Below are 23,444 nucleotides of genomic sequence, written 5' to 3' on the forward strand. Positions count from 1 at the left end.
CTCTCGAGATGCACAACCTTAGATCCGAAGGATAATTGCCCCTTGCTTGAAAAGAGCTACATGACAACGAAAAGTTGCCCCTTGTTTGAACGACACCGCAACGCATTGAATGGCAACGGAAAGTTGCCCCTTGTTTGAATGACACTGTAGCGCATTGTAGTCAGTCCTCAAAGTGACGAACACAACCAAATTCTCGGATACAAAGAAGACAAAGATAACCAGAACCATCACATGGACATAGTCGAATTCGAAGTGTTTGTGGCTGGACTTCAAGATGAAGTTGCCTACGTATCCCGAACATGGGAATCAAGCCATACGTAGTTCAGGTTTAGGTACACTCGGGTATTTAACCTCTCCTTTTGCGCTCTAACTTTTGCCAAGGCCGCCTTTCTAGGTTTTCAACCTTGCGAGCTATGTTTTTCTTTTATTTTCAATTCTTTTTCATTTTTTTTCATTCTTTGTATTTTTTCTTTTTTTTTTTTCTTTTTTCTTACTCTAACTTTTGTCTGGGTCGCCCTTCCGGGTTTTCGGCCTAGCGAGCCTCTCAAGGGTAAAAGTGTAGCTTTGTCCATGTCAAATGGTTTTGAGATCTCGAAGCCATCTAAATCTAGGAGAGTGGCCGCTGATGTAGACGTCCATCTTGGGGGTGAATTTGCCCCTAATGTTGTGGATAGAAACTCAGTTGTTCTTTAGCAATGCTTTCTTCTTTCCTCCCTTCTGGGATTTGGCATTCTTGCCGTTCTTCATCTTTAACTCTTCAAGCACATTTGAAATTCTTTTGCCCCTAGTTCGAGGGGTGCTTTTGATTTAGCTTTGCAAGCTTCCTTTGATCACAACTGATCTTCTTGATCTGACTTTGGTGTCTCTTGTTCGAGGGCTGCTTTAAATCTGGCCACACAGGCCTCACATTGATGGTTGACCATTGATCATTCTGATCCCAAGTTCAAGGTTTTGAGAGCAAAGGGGTTGAATCTTGAGGCTGAGAGCGATCCTAAGCTGCACAATCTCAAGAGCGATTCCGCATAAGTCTTCGCAGGACCGCGCAAAATATTTTTTTGAAATTTTTTAAGAAAGCGACAAATCGCTCGCGCTGAAGACAGTGTAGAACCAATCTGGATCAAGCTAGGATCCTTCTCAGTACTCACATTAACAAGCATGAACTCATTCATTAAACGCTTAGCACGCCTGTCTTTCTCTCAATTCATCAAGTTTTGCAAAACCCGAGGAATTTCTTCCTCTTCGTTTTTACCGTAGTGTTCAAAAAAGTTTTGAAAAACTCAGGTCAATGTAATGACTTCAAAGCACAGAAAAGACACAATTTTTAGTCAGATACTGTCATCTCATTCAGAACTTTTGGTACAACTAGCACAAGGCAGAAGCAAACACAAGAGTGTGAAAATCACTGCTGTTCATTCAAATCTTCTCATGTAATTGGCTCCAAGGCAGAAACCGACTCAAAAGAAAACGAAAAGACAAACACAAAACAAAGCAAGTGATGTCCGAGGTAACACCCCCGAAATCATCTGACTCCAACAAAACAGGACTGACTCAGTACAACAAGACAGACACAACTGACTCAGGACAAAGAGACAGACTCAAAACAAAACAACAGAACTGACTCAACACCCAAGTCAGAAACTACAAAACTAGCATTCGCAAATGCTCAAAACAGTATGTGCCAAACGCTACATCTGGAGTAAACTGAGCGCCATCCGCAGGTGGTTCATCCCCTGATCACATAATCACATTATCCCCTACAAGTTCACTGATCCAATGACGATAGACTTTGCTAGACTGGTGCGGCAATGACCTTGTTGTCAAACAAATCTTGTACATCATGGCGCAGACGAAAGCAGCTATCGGTCTCATGATCGGTTTGTTGATGGTACGCACAGTACTTAGTCTGGTCATGCTTTGGAGGGAGAGGATCAGGTAAAGGCCGTTGTTCCAACGGTTTTAGATGTCCTTTTCGGATTAAGACCTCTAGAGCCTTTGACAAAGGCATATAAAGTGGGGTAAAAACCCTCTTGACTTGAGGTGGATATTTGGTTTTCTGTAAGCTACTTCTGGACGCACCGGTGAATGGGGTAGCTTTTTTTAATGTGGTGGCGGTAACCATGCCCACTTCAGAAGATCTTGCAGCTGCATCACCGCTAGTGGTCGTATTTGAACTGCGGGAAAACGCCCGCCTAGGCTACTCCTTCTCCTGGTCAATAAGGCCCTGCTTCATGGCATCCTCGATCTGTACTCCCATCTCATGCAAATCTAAAAAGGTAGGGAAGGGGAGCACGATCATTTTCTGCATTAGTTTGGGCTGGAGGTTGCGCACAACCATCTGTATTTGATCCTTATCCGTTGGCCTAATGGTCATCATTGAGGCTTTGGCCCTCCAGCGGGCCACGAATTTTGAGAAGCTCTCCTTAGGCTCCTGCCTCGTCGTCTCAAGATCACAGGTCGTAATCTCGATTTGCGTGTTATACGAGTATTGTGCAACGAAGGCCTCGGCCATCTCATCCCAATTCCTCTTGAAATCATCTTCTAATTTTGCATACCAGATGGCCGCCACACCCGACAGGGTCCGGCCAAATAATGAAATCTTCTGTAGTTTGGTGAGGCCCATCGGCCGTACTATGTCTGAGAACAACCATAGATGTACCATGGGATCCCCGGATCCGTCAAAGCAGTCAATTTGTGGTATCTTGAACCTATCTGGTAGTGTCACAGCTACGTCAGTGTACCCGTCCTCAATGTCCGGGATGGACTTTACCCCTTGGGATTTCTTGAACAAATTTTCAAGTTTGCTCAACTTCAACGCTGTATGGTCTACCTCAAACTCAAAGGGAGAGTCCGGTAGGTTGATTGGTGCTTTAGACAGCTCGGGTAAAATTGGGGGCGGAGCCGGCTCTGTCGGAATGTCCGTACCTTCTTAGACATTTGGCGTCTCCCCGGGTATTGGATCTATTGGTGGGGAAGGAGCCTGGTGAGAAGCAGATGCTCCGGCTTGCTGTTGTAACCTGGTGATTAGCTCTGCCTATTGGGCCATGATCGCAACCTGCTGTTTGGCAAATTCTGCTTGGCGAGCAGCATCCTGCTGTATGGTTTTCATACTCTCTTGGAGTTGACGCATCATTTCCTCCATTCCTACCATACTACCCTGATCTGACTGAACTACCAGTATATCTGTCTCTGCAGTAGGCTCGAAAATCTCAACCTGACTGCTCTAAGACCACTGATCTGGTAGCTGCTGCCCTGGTGGTCTGCGCCTGACTAGCCTTCTCTGGCTCTGATTGCCCTTGAACTGAGTCTCTGACCTAACAAAGTCTATCAACACAAGTCCGGTGTACTCGGGGAATATTAGAGCCTTCTAAAGGTATGATTCCAGGATTACCCTAGCAAAAGAGAAAACAAAGAGCATCTCAGCCCAATTTCGCCAAAACAGATTTGACTCTTTACTGAATTCTGCCTGTAAACCGATGCCCTCAGATAAAACTGATCCCCCCAAAATACTGATGCTGATGCCCACAGGCCTAATACCCAAACTTGCAAACTGATACATGCATTCCCTATAGAGGCCAACTCTAAAGCACATAACAAACAAGTGAGAGCCAAAACACCTCTTTGTTGGGGTAAGGTTTCCCTGTCCTATTTTGTAAGGAGCTAGGGTTTCACTACGCACGCAGCGGTTTCAAACAACGTATAATTGGGTAAGTAACCTGTCCTAGGTTGGAATGGTCACTACGGATTTCGATATGCACTAGGTCGAATGGTCAAAAAGGGTGCCCCAGTGAAAACCGAGGTTTTTGTTCCCATCATGGCAGAGCCCGTAACCGGTCAACCTTATGGCACGCAGCCTCAGGCTAACCGCTCAGAATAACAGACGGTAAACACGGTGTCCTAGGCGCACCAATGCACATGCAATGCAAAGAAATACACAAGTGAAATCAAAACAAGATATCACAAGTTCGAGTCAAGCTCTCTAAGTCCCCAGTAGAGTCGCCAGAAACTGTAGATGTCCCCGAACGTCCTGGGAGGGAAATCCCGATTTGTTCATTTGGGCTCACTACAGTTCAGACTCAAATTGTCACGGTTCTTAATCTGATCTCACAATGTGCAATGTGAGATTGATAAATTACCAAAGAGTCCAAATCCGGCAAATCGTTTTGGAAAACAGATTTTTGTAAAGAAGTGCCAAACATGGACTGCTTTGCCAGATACAGAGTCGCCACCTAAATATTTGTTTTGGGGGAATTTAAGAAACCTTGACTCGTTGCCTAAGGCCACGTGTCCGTCATCACCAAAGTTGCCTCGGCTCGGGAACTTGGGTACGATTGGGGAAGGTCAACTATGAGCACCCCCGCTCCCCCGATCAAAGATCGGCCTCTACTAACCATGATATCGAGTTTTGAAAACGTTATGTGTTCTTATTCCGGTTTATTAGCCTGGAATTACTATGTGATGTGCACAGCATACAAGTATAGACTGGATCGCCTGAATTGGAAAAAAACATTTCATGTTTGTATTGAAAATGGTTTGCCACTCGCAAGTAGGCTAAAATGCAGGTTTTGCCACCCTCGAGTGGGCTTAGAAAAGATGGTTTTGCCACTATCTAGTGGGATTAAAACTCATAATTAATGCATTGTTACAATTTAGATAATCCAACCTTCACCCACAGGCACTCAGGCAGATATATCACATAAGCACATAGTCTCATGGTAAGCATGCTATTATCGCAGTCACTCACACACATGCAAGGATGCTAAAGTATAAACACTTACCGAGTACTCCGAGCCAAAATAGAAACTAGTTAGTAATCAATGCATGATCCTAGTTCATGTTAAGATGGCTAATGTAACACATGCAAAATGCAACTAGAAATAGGCTCGGCTATCCTAAGAATGGCATATGAGATGCTACAACTAACACGTATTCAACGTGGAATGGAAATACAACGCAGTTAGTATGATGCGCCGAGCCCGGTGCATGCAATACAGATGAATGATGCAAACATGCAAGCATAAGTATGCTAATTGAAACATGCCCTAGTCTAACCATCATAAGCTGGTAAATAAAAGAGAGAAAGATGTAGGGATACAAGACATGCATCACACACACGCACGCTTATTACATAATTTGCCCTCACTCGAAGGGTCCGAATAAATAATACAGATTTAACTAATTAACTAGCTGACTAACTAATTAATTAATTACAAAACTTCTAATTAATCAACAAATTAATTACAAAAAGAAGGTGGCCGCAGCCCCGCCTCGGAATGATGGGATGATGCATGCTCGATTTGCCGCGCCCGAAAACCCGGTACCATGCCACTGTTGCCTCTGTTTACACTGCCTTGCTCCTCTGAAAGATATGAAGGTTTCCAGAATTGCTTTGAACTTCCTCCTGAGTGTTTTGGATTTCCACTGGCCAGAACAAAATTCCACCGGCCATGGGAATAGGATTATCGGCCAAATCTTGTGTCATCGGCTGGAAAATGATGGCCGGTCGGCACAAAAATTGGTCGACCGGCCATTTCTATCTACAGAGCCCTGTTTTGACAGCAGCAGAGGACAGACAATGCATGGTATGGAATTTTCAAAGCAATGTGTGCATGGCCACTCTCCCAATCATGCTATAGACTCAAGGGAGTATGGCCCTCGGTACTCGGGCCACTAATCACGTACTTCGATGCATGGTGGCCAAAGGCACCAAGTTTGCAACTCAATGTAAATGCATGCAACAAAACAAATGAGTGCTAATGCCCTATCATGTTGAGATCAAGGGGATCGGCGACCAAAGAGTGAGACGTGTTTCGTCACTTTAAGTATGAACACGCCTCATTCCTAATGCTCGGTTTGACACCCCAAACCAAGCAAAAATGCAATGCATGTGTGAGATGTGACTCAAGGATGCACATGAGGCTAAAGTACCAAAACATGCCAAATGTAATGTGACCTATAATGCAAGTATGCAATGTGTCAAACATGCGATGCAAACATGATGTGCAACTAGCTAAGCAACAATGCAAACATGCAAAGATGATATAATGCAAACATGAGACCAAAGTAATGCAACATGTCAAAACAGGCAATGGTGGACTTAAACAAAAATGGGAGGCGTCAGGCATGCCCCAAAACAGTGGCCATAGATGATGCATAAGGACACAAATCATGCATGCAAGCATGCACATACCAATGCCTATCACCTAAGCATGGAAGGGGCAACTTTCAAGGACACTTAAAGGTGATAAATATGGACATTAAACACTCATGTTAAACTCTGAAAAGCATGCGAAGGATGATGCCAAAACATGTTAGAAAATGGATGCGAGATGGAAGGCATTCAAGGCCACAAAAGAGGGCATTACTCAACACCTACCCTAAGCAAACATGGCATGGATTTTTCAAGGCAAAACAAAGTTTTATTATGTACAAATGAGCCCCAAAACCCACTGATATGGCAACCCAAAGCCTCAAGCACATAGGCATGCACAATGCTTCATTTCAAGGCAAAAAAGGACACCTCTTCAAGGCATGGAAGGAATGATGAATGCAAGCATACAAGCATGGATTATGGACTGAAATATGATCTCCAATGAAGCCAAATCATGAGAATAAGCTAAGCCAAGTATGCTAGTGACCCACACACTCAAGGCTTACAAGCCAAAATGCAAAGAGGCTATACCAAACATGGCAAACATGATCAAATCAGTACCCAACAAACCTTAAGCATGATGAAATATGACCAAAAACTTCATGAAGCCAAGCTAGAACATACAAGCATGGAGGCCTAAATGCATGGTACCCTTCTAGGCAAAATGGAGGAATGCAAGACAAGTACATTGTGCATGCAAGGGGCCATAAATCCGACCAAAGACAGAGATATAATATGACCATATAACACCCAAAAACCTCTGAAATGGAGCCAAAAACAACTAAGCATGCATGCAACCCTTGTGAGCCAAAAACATGAACAAATGAGACACAAAAGGGAGAGGGGTGTCCCTCCCCTATTCAAGACCTTAAAACCTCTTCTTCACCACTGAAAATCCTCTGGATTTCAGTGGTGAGAAGGCCAATGCGCAAAGGTATTCAAAGCTTAACAAGGAGAGCACAAAAAGGGGCCAAACATGGCCAAAGAGGGGGAGGTCGACCCCCAACACCAAAATGGCCTTAATGAAATGTCTTAAACACAAAAAAAAGAACTTTTATATGTTATACACAAAGCTCAAAACAGCATGCAAAGGGGGTTAAAAGCTAGTGCAAGATTGGGAAAAATAAAATAATAGTGTTACCCTTGAAAAACACTTCAAGAACAGCAAGTCCAGCCGCCTTCTTCTGATCAAAACCAGCTCAAAACTTCAAGAACAAACCCTCAACACCTCCAAAGTTGAAGTATGGTGTAATGCTAGGTGACTTAGTGCCAAACTAAGAACAAATACACTTTTTGGCTCTCTAACACACACAAATAAAGAGAGAGAGGGAGATATAGAGAGAGAAGGTGTATATATCAGATATATATGTATTAGGTCTGGTTTTTGTTGAACCCCTTCAAAGGAGAGGGAAGGTCTCCTTATATAGAGCAAGATTGAGGCTTAAGCTTCCAAGAGAAGCTAACAAAAAGGGTCAAGGCTTCTTAAAGAGGCTAAGGCAAATGGGCCAAGGCTTCCTTAGGAAGCTGAGACAGGTGTCTAAGTTTCTTGAGGAAGCTAAGACAAAGGTCCAAGCTTCCCCAAGAAGCTAGACCAAAAGGGTGCAAAGGGTGCAATTCCTCCATACACGTGTATGGAGGACAGGTCCGTGCACTCCAGCTGGCACAGCTGGCATGCACAATGCCTGAAAAAGGCAAAAAGGTGGTACCGGCCAGAAAATGAGTCCATCGGCCAAATAAATAGTCGGCCGACCTCACAAAGTGCCGACCGGCTATCACTAATGGCCGGTGGCAAGAAGACACGGCCGATGGCCTCAAGACATGGCCGGTGAGGCGTGGGGATGGCCAACAAGCCATTCTTTACCTTCCAAAGTGAAAATCAACAAGTGTTTGGTCCAACCAAGCACAAGACAACCGAGTTGAGAGATCCTAAGGCAAGGCGCATAGCCGAGACCTCTGGGAACTCAAAACGAACACGAACATGGATGATCACCGAGTGCTCAAACGATGACGTCCAAGTCTTGAGGACGGTCAAAAATGGGGTTTCTACAGATGCCGATTGGAATACCTTGTCAGGTGATTCATTATCAACCACTAGTTACTTATTTACATTGGGAGGTGGTGCTATAAGTTGGAAATCGAAAAAACAAACCATTATTGCTAATTCAACAATGGAGGCTGAGCTTATTGCTTTAGATACAGCTAGTGAAAAAGCAAATTGGTTAAGAGATTTGTTAAATGAAATCTCTTGTTGGGAAAAACCGATTCCACCTATATTGATTCATTGTGATAGCACCGCAGCAATTGGTCGAGTTAATAACCGTTATTATAACGGTAAATCCAGGCCTATCAGAAGAAAACAAAGTACTGTGAGATCTTATATGAATAATAGCATCATAAATATGGATTATATTAAATCTGGTGATAATCTTGCAGATCCATTAACTAAGGCCTTAGTAAGAGATAGAGCCTGGAATATATCGAGGGGGATGGGGGTTGAAGCCCATTGAATATAGAAGGAGCCATGTATGAGGATACTCAACCCAGGGACCAGAGATCCTGTAACTGGGTTCAATGAGAAAAACAATCATATGATGGCCGTGAGAAATGCACTAAATTACCTTTTACTCATCCCTATGATGTAAGTGCATTTATCCTGTAACATTGTAGAGGTTGAGTTATTAAAAGAACTCTTAATGAATTTCTGTAGCTCTTATTGAGTGGGGTGTCATAGTTACAAGAGCACCATTGACAGAATTCACCAATGTGAGTGTGGTAGTGGGGCCGCTACCTATGAGATTTAGGCTAATTCTCAAACACACTCATGAATCCTGGGATCGCACAAGGCCGTAATGTGCTAGCTTTTAAAGCTTTTGTGAACACCTAGAATATTATGTGTGTGTAATAATTATTTATTTCCTTTAAGTAGTCATAGTTCAATACTGAGCATACTATTGGCTCTGGAGTAGATATTATTGTTTCACTAATGGAGGTTCAATGCAAAGCACACCTACCATGATGCATAATATCCTTATTTGCCTAATAATCTCAATTTTGTTACCTATAATATTAAAATAGGTGGGGGAATGTTAGCAGGTATTTTAATATTATAATGTGTTATAGGTTGGTTTTTCTTTTCTTTCTCTCCAAGTCTCTTCGAGTCTTCATCAAGTCCACCAATTCTTATCCTCTCCAAGACTTCCAAGGTAAGTTTCCAAAGTCTTAGTCTTGGTCTTGGTCCACCAAGACTTATCCTTTTCAAGTCCACTATGCTTATCCATTCAAGTCCTCATCCGTTTCATATCCGCCAAGGCACCTCCAAGCCTTATCTCCTATATATTTGAGCTAATGTCCTATCTTGGTGCAAGGCTGAAGAAATTTTGGTTGTGTTGTTATGTCTTGAGTGAGATTATCAGGCAAATAAAAAGGGTGTGTGTGATAAAGCTTTGAGTTCAACCAATTGTGTAGTATTGGTGAACCATACGACTTAGTCGGGCTGTTGTATCCTGAGGGGGACAAGTCAAGGTTTTTTCTGCTACACCGATGTGAGGCTTTGCCTAACCGCAAAGGGCTTGAATCTCCTTAAAGAGAGCGAATTTCCCGCGCCTCAGCCCTTATATTAGTTATTGTAACTTTTATTATTTGTATTTTCTGGTGTGTTATCTATAATTATCACCAACAGTAACCATCTTCGGCAACTACCTTCCATGGCCAACAACTACCTCGCAAGGCCGACCCTAAGATCTTTAAAGCCCAAGGCAAAATCTTAAATTGGGGCCCTTTCTATATAAAAAAATTAAATCATTTATTCAAAATTTTACCCTTAAGGTGTATAATGTAAAGTTAGTGTAATGCGATTTATACTTAGAATGAATGATATATAAATTTATTATTTTGAGATAATTTTTAAGAGTATATAGCATTGATTTATTAAAAAATATATATTGTGGATAAAATGGCAATTAAGTACTTGTAATTCTTAATATTAATTTATATTGAGTTTTCTATTTAATATGAAATTCTTTATTACGAAACATTTATATTTAATTTAAATTTTATATACTTATATGCAATACTTATGAATAATCCAAAAAAATATATTAAAAAATATACATAATTAATCTATGTATTTCTTCTTAATCCAATTACAACATATTTATATTTAATTTTTTAAATAAATTTTGTATAACTTCTATTTCTACATATCTTTATTTTCTAAATGAATATAAGGATATTAAATAATTAGAATCACTTTTAATTTTATATTACTAATTCTCCTTCCAATTTAACTATTACTTTTAATATATATATATATATATATATCATTACACTTTTATAGCACAATATGATTAAAATTATCAAAAAATACAGAAATCATTTAACAAAAATTATTACGGATTCGTTTGGGTAGAGCTTTTTTAGTCAGACTTTTTGGCTTTTTTGCTAATTCTGGCTAAATTAGTTCCGTTTTGGAAGAATTTTTTTGCTTTTTTGCTTTTTTGTGAGAGGAAAAGTAAATGATTATAATTTAGATATGCCATTTTATCTTATTTGCCTATTTTGTCTTTTTATGCTTTTTTAATCCCAACCTAAACCCAACTCACTTGTCAAACATGGACTATATATAAGTATTCAAATAACACTTTTATAAAATAATAGGACTAAGATTGTCAAAGTAAATAATTAGAATCACACTTTAATTTTAAATTAATATTAATACTATTATTATTTTGTAACACATACATCGTAACATAAAATATTATTTAAAAAAAATTTAACTCCTGCATCGCACAAGTCAATTACGAGTTCTTTTTATACTAACAATGATCATATATATACTAACATTAAGTCTTTCTTTCCATTCAATATGTTTTCATTTTGTCCTGCGTATTTGTAATGGAGAAGCACATGATATTGCGCACCATGCCCTGTCAATTGATGAGAATTGAGTGTGGGAAGTTTGTTTTCCATCCTGGTGTTTAGACTCTTATCAATCCGATATTGGGCTGCTAGGCCCACCGTTTTCACTTTATGAATAAAAATCTTCTTTATTTGGCACAAAAAAAAATAAATAAATAAATAAAATAAAATAAAAATAAAAATTATTCCTTTCATCAAATGTTTAATCAAGGGAGAAATATTTTTTTTATCAAATTGAGAATTCATCTAATTTAAAAAGATAGAAGCATTGGAAATGATTCTTTTTTCTTTTTTTTCCCTATCAAATATGATGAAAACAAGAATTTGGGGGTAAGACAGTATTTTTTAAAAATAATTTGATTAACATTTAATAGAAATGTTGAAGAATTTTATATCAAATCAATTTTTTTACTCAAATTTAAATTATGAAGTTAAATTAGTTAATTTTGAGTTTTATTTTCAAACCTATTACCGTCATAAGAGCTAAAACTATTTGAGGGCCCATAAAATTTGACGAAATTTGAGGGCCCAAGGCGACCCTTGCTTGCCTTGGGCCAAGACCAGCTCTGTTACTTCCGGTCACCATTTTCAACCGTCAATAATCACCTCTCATATCCACCTATTTTTACTTGTTTTTAAAATATTTATGTACTAAACATTTATTTATTTATTTATTATAACTTTAAATAAATATAAATCTATTTAATATTTTCTATGAATCAAAAATAGGGCAAATTACACTAATGGGCCCTATAGTTTAGGACTTGTGTCACTTTGGTCCCCGATTTTTTAATTGTGACATATTTGACCCTAAATTTTGAACTTTGTTCCAAATAAGGACAATTGAAGATACCATTACTTAATTTTAAGGGTAAAATTGTCAATTTGATAAAATATAAACTAATTTGACAAAAATAAATGTCAAAAAAATATTTTTAAATTTTTAAAAATTATTTATATCCATCACAGATAAAATTATATAAAATTGATAAATCTTTCAGACATCTATTTATTTATTTATTTTACCAAATTTATTTTTATTATGTGTTTGGATAATAATCATGTAATGGGTGGTTTTTAGGATTTTAACGTGCAATCAATATATTTAATTTATAAAATGTTTTTAGTTTTGAATTTTTTGATTTAATAGATTAGTTTAATAATGATATCAAAATTGTTGCCATATTTGACTTTTGAAAAAATAGAAACTAATTTAATAAAAATAAACAACTGCCCATTATATGATCATCATCCAAACATATAATAAAAATTAATTTGGTAAAATAAATAAATAAATGTCTAAAAGATTTATCAAGTTTACATAATTTTATGTTTAGTGGATAGAAATAATTTTAAAAATGGATTTTTGGTGAAAAGCCCTTCTATGAGGGCTTTTTTGTGTGAAGCCCACCAAATAAAATAATAGTTTCAAAAGTTCCTCAAATAAAAAAATATAATGAAAAGGCTAAAATGCCCTTCCATATAATCCAAAATCCTCACTGAACCATTTCTCGTCTTTTCTATCTTTACATTACTGGTATCGTCTCTCTTCCCTTTATTTTCTCTCTTTCGAAGCCCTAAACTCTTTTGATCTCCATTTTCAATCCATCTCACAAAATCGAAATCTTGAAATCGTCCATTGAAATCCATCACCATCTCAGATTTGATGCCTATGAACTCATGTTTGAGATCAATAATTTCATATTTGAGATAAAATGACCTCATATATGTCAAAAAAATAATAAATTAATATATTACAATAAGAAATCGAGAGATTTTTGTTTGTTTGTTCATTGATCTAAAGTAAAATTCGACTATAATTCATTTATCTAGTATGTACTATGTTTTCGCAACAGTAAAATTTTACTCTAGTTAATGAAAAATAAAGTTTATTCTCTTATGCATAGACAAACATTCAACAACACAATAAAATTTTACTTTAAGATTCAAAGTAAATTTTACTCTGAAATACAGTAAAATTTACTATAAAACAAATCAGAAACTGCATAGACAAACATTCAACAACACAGTAAAATTTTACTCTCAATTCAGAGTAAATTTTACTCAGAAATACAGTAAAATTTTACTCTGAAATAAAGTAAAATTTTACTTGAAGATTCAAAGTAAATTTTACTCTGAAGATTCAGAGTAAATTTTACTAGAAAACAAATCAGAAACTGCATAGACAAACATTCAACAACACAGTAAAATTTTACTTTCAATTCAGAGTAAATTTTACTCTGAAATAAAGTAAAATTTTACTTGCATGTTAAGAAAACATAATAGATAACACCAGAGTAAAATTTTACTCTCATTTTATCAAACAAAAACAGAGCACATACTAGAATAAAATTTTACTCTCATTCTGTTAAACAAAAACATAGCACAAACTAGAGTAAAATTTTACTCTCATTCTGTCAAACAAAAACAGAGCACACACCAGAGTAAAATTTTACTTTCATCAAGTCAAACAAAAATAAAGCACACACCTGATTGAACTCGGCAAATCAACAAAAACAAATAAAAAATAACAACAGATTTATACAGCTTTACAATGTAATCTCTCATTTAATTGAGAGTGTTGATCTTAGATGGCGAGATTGTGTATTGTTGACCAAGGGTGAGATCGTCTGCGGTGAGATCTTCAGACTTTGAGATCGTCTTCATGGATTTCGCAGATCATCTTCACTATGCAGATCGTCTTCAAGATCGGTGTATGCATGAGTTGAGATTGTTTAAATATATGTTATATATATATATGAGGGCAATATGGTCAAAAAAAAAACAAATTATAGAATGTTCTTATTGAGCTGGGCTTCTCTTACTCAGGTGCCTTTTGAAGAAGAATTTATTGAGTTGTTCTTTATCTTAGAAAAAGGCCCAAAAAAGGAGGTTTCACCAAAAATCCCTTTTAAAAAATTTAAAAATATTTTTTTGACTTTTATTTCTATCAAATTAGTTTATATTTTATCAAATTGACTATTTTTCCTTGAAATTAAGCAATGAGATCTTCAATTGTCCTTATTTGGAACAAAATTTAAAATTCAAGGTCAAATGTGTCACAATTAAAAAGTCAGACACAAGTTCTAAACTATAGGGACTGTTAGTGTAATCCACTCTTAAAAATAATAAATTGTAAACGTTTCACCTTAACATGCTGATTCCCTAACCCTTTTTTTTTTTTTTTTTTTTTTTGTGGCGTTGAATAGTCGGGAAAAACCCATATATGCTATATTATTAACATCCCAAATAAACACAATTCCATATGCAGAAGGAAAGTAATTTCAGTGAGCATTGCCTTTTTTATTTTTTTTTTCATTGAATAATATTCTCTGGAATAATCTCTTTATATGTCATATTATTAACATCTCAAATGAATAGAATTCCATATGGAGCAGGAAATTAATTTCTGTGAGCATTGGTCTTCTTTGAATGTAATAATTGTTTTGTGAGGATTCGTTTGTTTCGATGTATTTCGCAATTCTTATGTAAATTAATTTTGTACAAATATATATATATATATATATATATATATTATTTTATTTAGTATATTTATGTTTTATTAGTTGGATAGAAATCAACGATGAATTATCATTTTATCTTTAAGAAGATTAATGTGCTAAAATGACAAAGCTAAGAATGAACTTTCAAACAATTAATTTATAAATTTTTTAATTGTAAGTTAGTTTGGAGACTGCGACATAATTTTACTTATTTTTTGTTCAATTAAACAACAAAAAATGTGTAAAATTAAAAAAAAAAAAAACATTTTAAATTGAAACAAAGGGAGTAGGATATAAATATATATGATAAACATCACACGTAAACAGAAAAAACTAGTCTATTTGGTATTAATTTTGTTGGTTTTATTTTCATTCAGTTTTTGGTTTTTATTGCTTAAGTTCTCCTAATTAAAAACAGTAATGTTAGATATCATAAAAAATTTTTCATGAAAATAATCATGAAAGTTTTGTAACCCTTTGATTACACTTAGAAGAAAGCACTACACATTAATCAAGGTAATCTAAGAATTATAAATCTTTCATGATCATTTTCATGAAAAAAATTTCATGATCCTTAACTTTACTCAATTAAAAATGATGGAGAATTTGAAATCATTTCATTTTTCTATAAACACTCATTTTTTGAAAGAAAAACCCCCCTCTAAAATCTATTTAAATTTTATTCATAAAATAGGACCGCTCTCAAAAGCTTCCAAAAAATAATTTTCAAAACCTTTTTCGACTTTTAACTTTTAGTGAATGAGATTCTCGCTACTGTAAGATCTAGTAAGTGTAAGGCAATTCATCCTGATTTTTAACTTTTTAGTAAATGAAATTCACGCCACTGTAGGATGTAGAAAGTATAAGAACAGTTTTCAAACCATATAGGCCTTGTGTTTTTTTAAATTATTTATTATTATGGTTTTTATCATCTTGTGTTCTAAGAGATGGGGTGATACATCATACTCCATTCTACTGCAGTCACAATGGCCTATCATTTCAATGTTTTCTAACACTAGCAAAAGAGCATATCAACAATATAATAGAATGAGCAACTGTAGATTAACAACAAAACATTCCCAAACACAAAGTTACACTGTGTTCATATTTCATAACAGAACAAAACTGGCCAACAGTCACAAACAACAGATTTTAAATATACAACAAACATAAACTCCTAACACAAACTAGGCATTACCCAGATAGGATTTGAGTGCTTGACATATAAGCTTGAAGCATCACTGATGAAGTAGGGTTCAATCCACCCATCGACCATGTTGAACACGCCCATATCGTGCCCCCCTAAATATCTGCTCCGCTTGTCCCAATATTTTTCAACAAAGTAAATGCAGTTCCTTTTACAATTTTCAACTTCCAATGTGCAAAGAGCCATTGCAGAATTATCCGCATCAATGAACAATGAACAATCTCCCAAGTCGTCCATTTCTATCCACTCCTTGGTCTCAAAATCCAGCTTGTGAACATCAAAATGCTTTGTCTTGTGCCAATTCTTAGAATTTTCATCGCTGAAGTATCGAAACACCAATAAAAGATCACCACGGTATTCCACCAAGCTGATATTGTCCCAGAGCCTTGCATTTTCTAGTTGTGATGCAAAGTGCTTTGCTTCAAATCTACCAAACTCATCGCGCTCACAACACAAAAGGGTACCTGTCCCAAGAACAATAAACAGTTTACCATTACACCATGCAGCAGACTCAATGCGCCCAAATGGAGTCCTCACCTGAATCCAATTTTGTTCTCCTGGTCTTGCTAGAGCCAAATTACCTGACACGTTACCTATTGCAACAACCATGAATTGATCCTGAGTTGTGCCTTGAACAGGCTCATCTCTAAACACACAAGCTTTTCGAACAAAACCAGGAACCGAAGCAGAACGATTATTGCGATCATCGTGATCAAACTCACCCATAAATATGGGTTTTGGGGGTAAATCAAGACGAACACGGGTGAGTGGATTGAAAAGGTAGAACTGTCTGTTGAATTCTAGGACCAGTAACCATCCATACTGAGACCCCCAACAGCGCCTACCACTCATGTTTGGTAGCGTTACATTGTAACGCTTATTCGTATAAATGCTAAAGAACCCTCTTGTTTCATCACTATGGTTCTCACCCAGCATCAACCATGGAAGCTGGATTCGTCGAATCAAGTACTCTTTGACTGCAACAGATCGCCATGACTGACAAACCGCAGAGAACACAATCAAGTCTTCAACGGTGTTGATTCGACTGATAATCAGTGCAATCACATCATCTGGCAGGCGTGACCAGTCTCTCAAGGGAAATCTCAGCCAGTCCATCATGTTCACCCTCCAACAACCCAGATAGCTTCTTTTATACCAGAAAAAACATTGAAATCCACAAGGAATAAGAAAATAATACTAGAACTGCAATTATAATTCCATTTAAATAGAATTAGAAGAAGAATTCAGAAATTCGATCCAAAAATCAGCTACAGGTAAAGAATCAAGTACTTACTATCAAATTCCTTTAAATTTAAAGATTTGGGAATTCAACTAAGCATTCAAGTTTACCCTTCAACAACCCAGAAATCTTTTATACCAAAGAAAGATAAAACCCACAAGGAATTACGAAATTCAAGACCAGAACTGCACTTATAACTCCATTTAAAAACAATTGGAAAAGGAATTTAGAAACTCGATCCCAACAAACACCAGCTTGAGAGAGAGAATACAGATAAAAGAATCAAGAACTTAACTATCAAATCCCTTAAAATTTCAAGATTTAAAATTTCAAGATTTGAGAATTCAGCCAAGCACTCAACTTTACCCTCTAACAACCCAGGAAGCTTTGATACCACAAGGAATTGGAAATTAAAGACTAGAACTGCAATTCTAATTCAACTTTAAAGAGAAATAGAATTGAGCAAGAATCTCAACAGGATTTAGAAATTTGATCCCAAGAAACAACACCAGAAGGTAAGAAAGAAAACAAAAAGTGTGTGGGTGAAAGAGACAGACTTAACATAAAGAATTAACAACTATCAAAATCTGTAAAATTTAAAGATTTGATAATTCAACTGAGTAAATAAATACCTTACAATTCTTGGCTGCAAATTGGTTAAAACGCCTCCAACACTGAGATTGTAACCTGATTGAGAGTAGTCATGGCCTTGATTGTGTAGGAATCAAAGAAAGGAACCCAGTAGAGAGAAATCAAAGAATAGAAAATCAAAGCGAAAGTGATAGAAGAAAAAAAAAAAAAAACCCTAGAAGGAGAAATTGAAGAACACCCAGAAATGCTGTTGGAGAGAGAGAGAGAGAGAGAGAGAGCTGCCGCCGGAAAAGAAATGAAAGGGAGGAGTTAAAGTGGGGTTGTTCGCTAGGCTGCAAGACCTTTTCTTATGTGGACCAAACTGCAATTTTTGCTGTCGTTTTATCAATTCTATATCATATATGTTACCCTATATTAAGATGAACTACACTAGCCTCCCCTAATGTTACTGAAACGATAATTTCCTCCCTTTTGGTTCTTATGTCTCTCTCCTGCAATCTTCATTAATAACGTTAATGCAAAGTCGAGCGCTTCAATTTTTCATACACCATAAACTTTGTGTACATATTCTTCTGCAAATACATAATAATTTTCAAACACATTTGTTGATCAATATAGAACTTATAACGAAATGGTTGTTCACATATTCTTTAAATTTCCACCATAACTCTAGCTATCACCCAGTTGTCACGGCTATGACCCACCACGAACCTTACTACTCAAACTTCTCTCCGCAGTGAACTTTTCTTTTCCTCTCTCTCTCTCCATCTTTCATTATTTTTCTTCATTCGCAATCTCTCTTTTTCTCCATGTAGCTGGTTTTTCGCACTTCTCGAAAGGGTTAGTTTCCTCGAGTATGATAACCCTACAGTTCAGACTCTCGTGGTTATGAATCTAATTTCACAAATGCAATGTGAAACAAAAAAAAAACAAATGAGAGTTCAAATTCGACAAATCTTAGAAAATCCATTAATCATCCGAGATGCCAAAAATAGACTGCATTACCAGATTTCAGAGTCGCCATCTAAATATTTTTGAAAAATTTAGGAAACCTGTGACTCGTGTCAAAGGCCATTTGTTCGTCATAACCGAAGTGTCTCGGTTCGAGAACTTAGGTATGAGAAGAGAATGTCATAAATTGAGCACCCCACTCACCTGATCAAAGATCGACTTCTACTAATCATGATGTGAATTTTATAGACATTATATGCTCATGTTCTGATTAATATACTTAACATTACTATGTGAAGCAAACAAGTATAGATCACCGTCACTTACTCCGGAATGCTTTGATTTCATGCATTTTTTAAAAGAGTTTTGAATATGTGCAACTTAAGAGAAAAGTTAGCTCATATGTACATTTATCAAGGTCGTTCAACTTAAGCGAAATAGCCTTCATCCATAAGTATTCAAAGAGTATTTCAAATAAGCATGTAGCCTCATGGTAGTATGCTTGACATGGCAACACAAACACACATGTAATATGCTAAAACAAAAATGTTCACCTAGTACTCCGAGGCAAGCCAAAGAAAAAGAAAGCAATTTAGAAAAAAACATGATCTTATATGCAAAATGGCTAATGTAATATATACAAAATGCAACTAATAAATTCAACTACTAATATGACATGTAAAGTAACTTAAAGCATGAGGTAGTGCACATAATCATTTAGGAAGTAGTAAACATTATGCATAATGAACCAAATTTTAATGCATGCTAAAATGAATGTGAGGCATGAGAATGATGGAAACAAAAACGTGATGTTTTGTACAACTATGGTAAGTATGTAAATAAAAGAGAGAAAGAAATGAGAGTTGGAAAACATATAAATATTACAAATTTGCCATCATACAAGAGGGTCTAAATGAATGTCCTAATTAACTAATTATTACAACACCAAATGAAAGCTACTAATTATTACAATACAAGCAAAGGACGTAAAATAAATTGATCAAAAGAGAGGCCGTTAAACAAGCAAATAAGGACAAGAACATCCTCCGGAAACTCCCACTGTTCACTACTGGAAGCTACTCTGTTTGCAATCTGAAAATCACTCTGCTTCAGGCCTCAGGATCTGCCATGTTTCACTAGAAATGCACCATGGCCGTCCAAAGGAAGGGGTTGGCAGGCCTTAAGAAGTGGTTGGTCGTACAGAAACTTGGTTGGCCGACCACTGGTTCTGGAGGAGAATCTATTGCAACAGAACTGGAACAAAACAAAAACAGAGGGAATTCCCAAAGGATGTTCATCCTTCATTCTCTCTCCTATCATGAAAATTTCTCAAGGAAAGAGTAAGTTTGCTTCACAACTCATCAAGCATCCTATGGGTATTTAAATGATGAGTTGTGAAACAAAGAGATGGCAATTAATGAAAACAAAGCTAACTAAGGCTAAATATGAAAGATACAATCAAAGATGTGGCCAAAACCTATTGAATCTCATGGAAAACAAGAGCAAGTGAATACTCAAGCTTAGAGATAATAGGTTTAGAAGAAGCCATTCTTGAAGGCAAAGCATACATAAGAAGTTCCATCATTGAGAAGACCAAAGAGACTCATCTTCTTACTCATGGAAGATGGATTGAAACCTCCATATCCATGCTTCAAAGGAAATAGAAAAGTGTCTCTAATGGTCTTGATGAAAGGTTTTGATGAAGAGCTCTCATGTAGCTTTAAAACAAAGACAAAACTAGATAGTAAAAGCAAGAAATGAAAGCTACGGAGAAATGATTGCAAGCTCATTTTCCTACTCATGGAACATAGATGAAGCATCCATTTCCATGCTACAAAGAAGGAACTAGAAGAGAGTTATACAATATCTTCAAAGAAGAGAGATATGAGATAAAAATCAAGCTATCTATATAAGCTTTAAACACATGTAAACAACTCATATTTAATCAAAATCTAACTAAAACAGTGCTGGAAATTAGGCCTAAATATGAAGAAAAACAAGAGAGCAAAGCTAAAGAACAAGCCCATGGAAGAGTAGCTAACCCTTCTACCTTTAAACAAGATTTCAAATCACATTTGAAAAGCCAAAATAATCTGAAAAAACAGTATTGAAATGAAGAATAAAAGTTAAGAAATGAAAAGAGTTGAAAGATCAACCTTTAGAGAAGAGGAAGAACTTCTTGGTTTACAAACCACAATCTAAACACTCTCAAGTATCTGAATTTGTGTTCAAAATCTCAACTAAAAGCTTCAAGTTCAATGCTTCAATGGTGTTTCTATAATGCATCTATATCAAGAGGGTGGAGGAAAACTTTTGGTATTTGTCTAAGCCTTTAGGCATATGTTCTTACCCTAAACCATGAGGGAATGTGGTCTTTTTATAACGTTTCCACCGTCTTTCAACGTAAATATCTTCAAAAGTGAGCAGCTAGCCAAAGCATGTGCATGGGAGTAGCTGGCTGCTGCAAAATATCTGCTCTCGGTAAATATGGCCAGCCAGCTAACTGTAGACGCGCCCGCGGAGGGGGGCCTTATGCCACTACAGTTCGGACTCGCGATTTTGTTGTCGCGGTTCTTAATCTGAACCAAAGAGTCCAAATCTGGCAAATCATTTTGAGAAACAGATTTTTTGAGAAAAGTAATGCCAAACATGGACTGCTTTGCCAGATACAGAGTCGCCACCTAAATATTTTTAAAATGGGGAAATTTAGGAAACCCTGACTCGGTGTCGAAGGCCACATGTCCGTCATCACCGGAGTTGTCTCGGCTCGGGAGCTTGGGTGCGATCGGGGAAGGTCAGCTATGAGCACCCCCTTTCGCCCGGTCCGAAGACCGGCCTCTACTAACCATGATATCCGATTTTGAAAACATTACGTGTTCTTATTCCATTTATTAGCCTAGAATTACTATGTTATGCGCGCAGCAAACAAGTATAGACTAGATTGCCTAATTTGGAAATAAGCATTGCATATCCGTTCGGTTTTGGAAAATGTTTTGGATTTGCTACTCGCAAGTAGGCTAAAATGCGGATTTCAACGAGTTTTCCCAACTCAAACAATCCAACCTTCACCCACAGGCATTCAAACAATTTAACACATAAGCAGTTAGCCACATGGCATGCATACTGTCATGTTAACATTCACACGCATGCGAGATGCTGAAGCATAAATACTTACATCGTACTCCGTGCCAAAACAATAAACTAGTAAGCAAACATGCGTGTCCTAGTTCATGTTAAATTGCCTAATGCAACACATACAGGATGCAATTAGATAGGCTCGGCTAACCTAAGCATGGCATATGAAATGCGATCAACTATCACATATTCAATTTTTGAATTGAAGTACAAATGCAGTTAGCGTGATGTACCGAGCCTAATGCATGTAATACAAATGCATGGATGCACACATGCATAGCATAAGGTATGCTAAATTAAACGTGCCCTAATCTACCATCATAAGCAGGTAAATAAAAGGGAAGAAAGAAGTGGGGACTGGAAGACATACACACCACCCACACACACTTATTACAGATTTGCCCTCACTCGGAGGGACCAAATAAATATTACAAATTAATTAACTACGCAAGCTAATTAAATATTATAAATTGCCTAATCAACTAAGCAAATTAACTAAAACTTAAGAAAACAGGAAAATCGCCTCGGGAAACGTGCCGCCATGCATAGGCTGCCTCTGTTTTCCTTCCTTCACTCCTCTGGAAGTTGCCAAAACCTCAGGACTGATTCCTTGGATGCTGGGAGACATCACCGGCTGCATGGAATTGCCACCGGCAGTGGGATGTGGCCACCGGCACAAAGTGAAGCTGTTGGCTGGGAAATGATTGCCGGTCGGCACCTTACACTGCCGGTCAGCAGAGTTTTCCTGCAGAATCTGCAAATGACAGCAACAGAGGGCAAGGCATAGCATGGCAGCACAATTCAAGGCATATATGCACCAACCATGTCCCTTATCATGGTAATGACTCAAAGGGGCATGTGCCTCGATTCTCGGACCACCAATCACGCATTTCCATGCATGATGGCCCAAGGGATCAAGTATGCAACTTTCATATCAAATGAAATGCAAACCAAACACACAAATCAAGGCCCAATTCCTATCATCAAGTCAAGGAACAAGGCATGCATGCAAGATGCAATGCAACCTAGGCATGCAAGCTAAAGATGCAACATGGCATGGCAAGGCACTTATGCAAGCATACAAGCAAACATGAGGCAATGCAAATGGATGAAAAGATGGACTTAAACATGATTTGGGCAGCTCTAAATAGGCCCAAAACAGTGGCCAAAACGACCAAAAGAAGAGACCAAAACACATATACACACATGCACATGTTAAGGCCCGACACTTAGGCACAAATTGAACAATTTTCAAACACACTTGAAAGGGGGAATCATGGACTAATTAGCATGCAACATAAGCATTGAAAATCATGTCATAAAATGATGCCAAATCATGTTAAACAAGACAAGCAAATGCATGCAAGCATGGTCCAAGTATTTGAGGCAAGTCATGAAGCTTTGAAGCACATTTATCACAACAATCATGGCATGCATTAAGCAACTAAAAACAGATTTTTAGCATGTTAAAACAAGGCTAAAGGGCTACTTAGATGGCATCTAAGTGGCTCAAATTTAGAGGCATGCACGATGGTCAAAACATGGAGCATGCAACACATGCTTCCAAAGCATTAAAGAGGCATGCAAGGCAGTCACGCAAGCATGAAAATGGGACTGAAATAACATGTAGGGTGACCCCAAATCACCAAATCAATGTAAAGATGTCATGCTATACATGCACATACTCAAAGCCAACAAGCCAAAATGCAAAGAGGCTATATGATGCATGCCAAAATCAACCCAAACACTTAT

At 37.2% G+C, this 23,444-nt stretch overlaps 1 protein-coding gene across 5 annotated transcripts; it reads right to left on the bottom strand.

Annotated features, from left to right (window-relative positions):
- Window positions 1-15,608: 15,608 nt before the first annotated feature.
- On the bottom strand, window positions 15,609-18,229 carry LOC145814315 (putative F-box protein At5g55150). 5 transcript variants are annotated; one of them, XM_082910982.1, is made up of 2 exons: window positions 17,648-18,229; window positions 15,609-16,922 (listed from the first exon to the last, which is right to left on the bottom strand). In XM_082910982.1, the coding sequence occupies exon 2, from the start codon at window positions 16,892-16,894 to the stop codon at window positions 15,746-15,748; it is 1,149 nt and encodes a 382-aa protein (XP_082767108.1). In that variant the 5' UTR covers window positions 16,895-16,922; window positions 17,648-18,229; the 3' UTR covers window positions 15,609-15,745. The 5 variants fall into 5 exon arrangements, with proteins under 5 accessions (XP_082767108.1, XP_082767110.1, XP_082767109.1 ...); XM_082910984.1 differs by having other exon boundaries at window positions 15,609-16,919; window positions 17,648-18,193; XM_082910983.1 differs by having other exon boundaries at window positions 15,609-16,978; window positions 17,648-17,928.
- Between the last annotated feature and the right edge of the window lie 5,215 nt (window positions 18,230-23,444).

This window comes from Camellia sinensis, unplaced genomic scaffold, assembly GCF_055761805.1.
Source record: "Camellia sinensis isolate YWXY unplaced genomic scaffold, ASM5576180v1 Unanchor1, whole genome shotgun sequence".
In the NCBI taxonomy this organism is placed as follows: domain Eukaryota; kingdom Viridiplantae; phylum Streptophyta; class Magnoliopsida; order Ericales; family Theaceae; genus Camellia; species Camellia sinensis.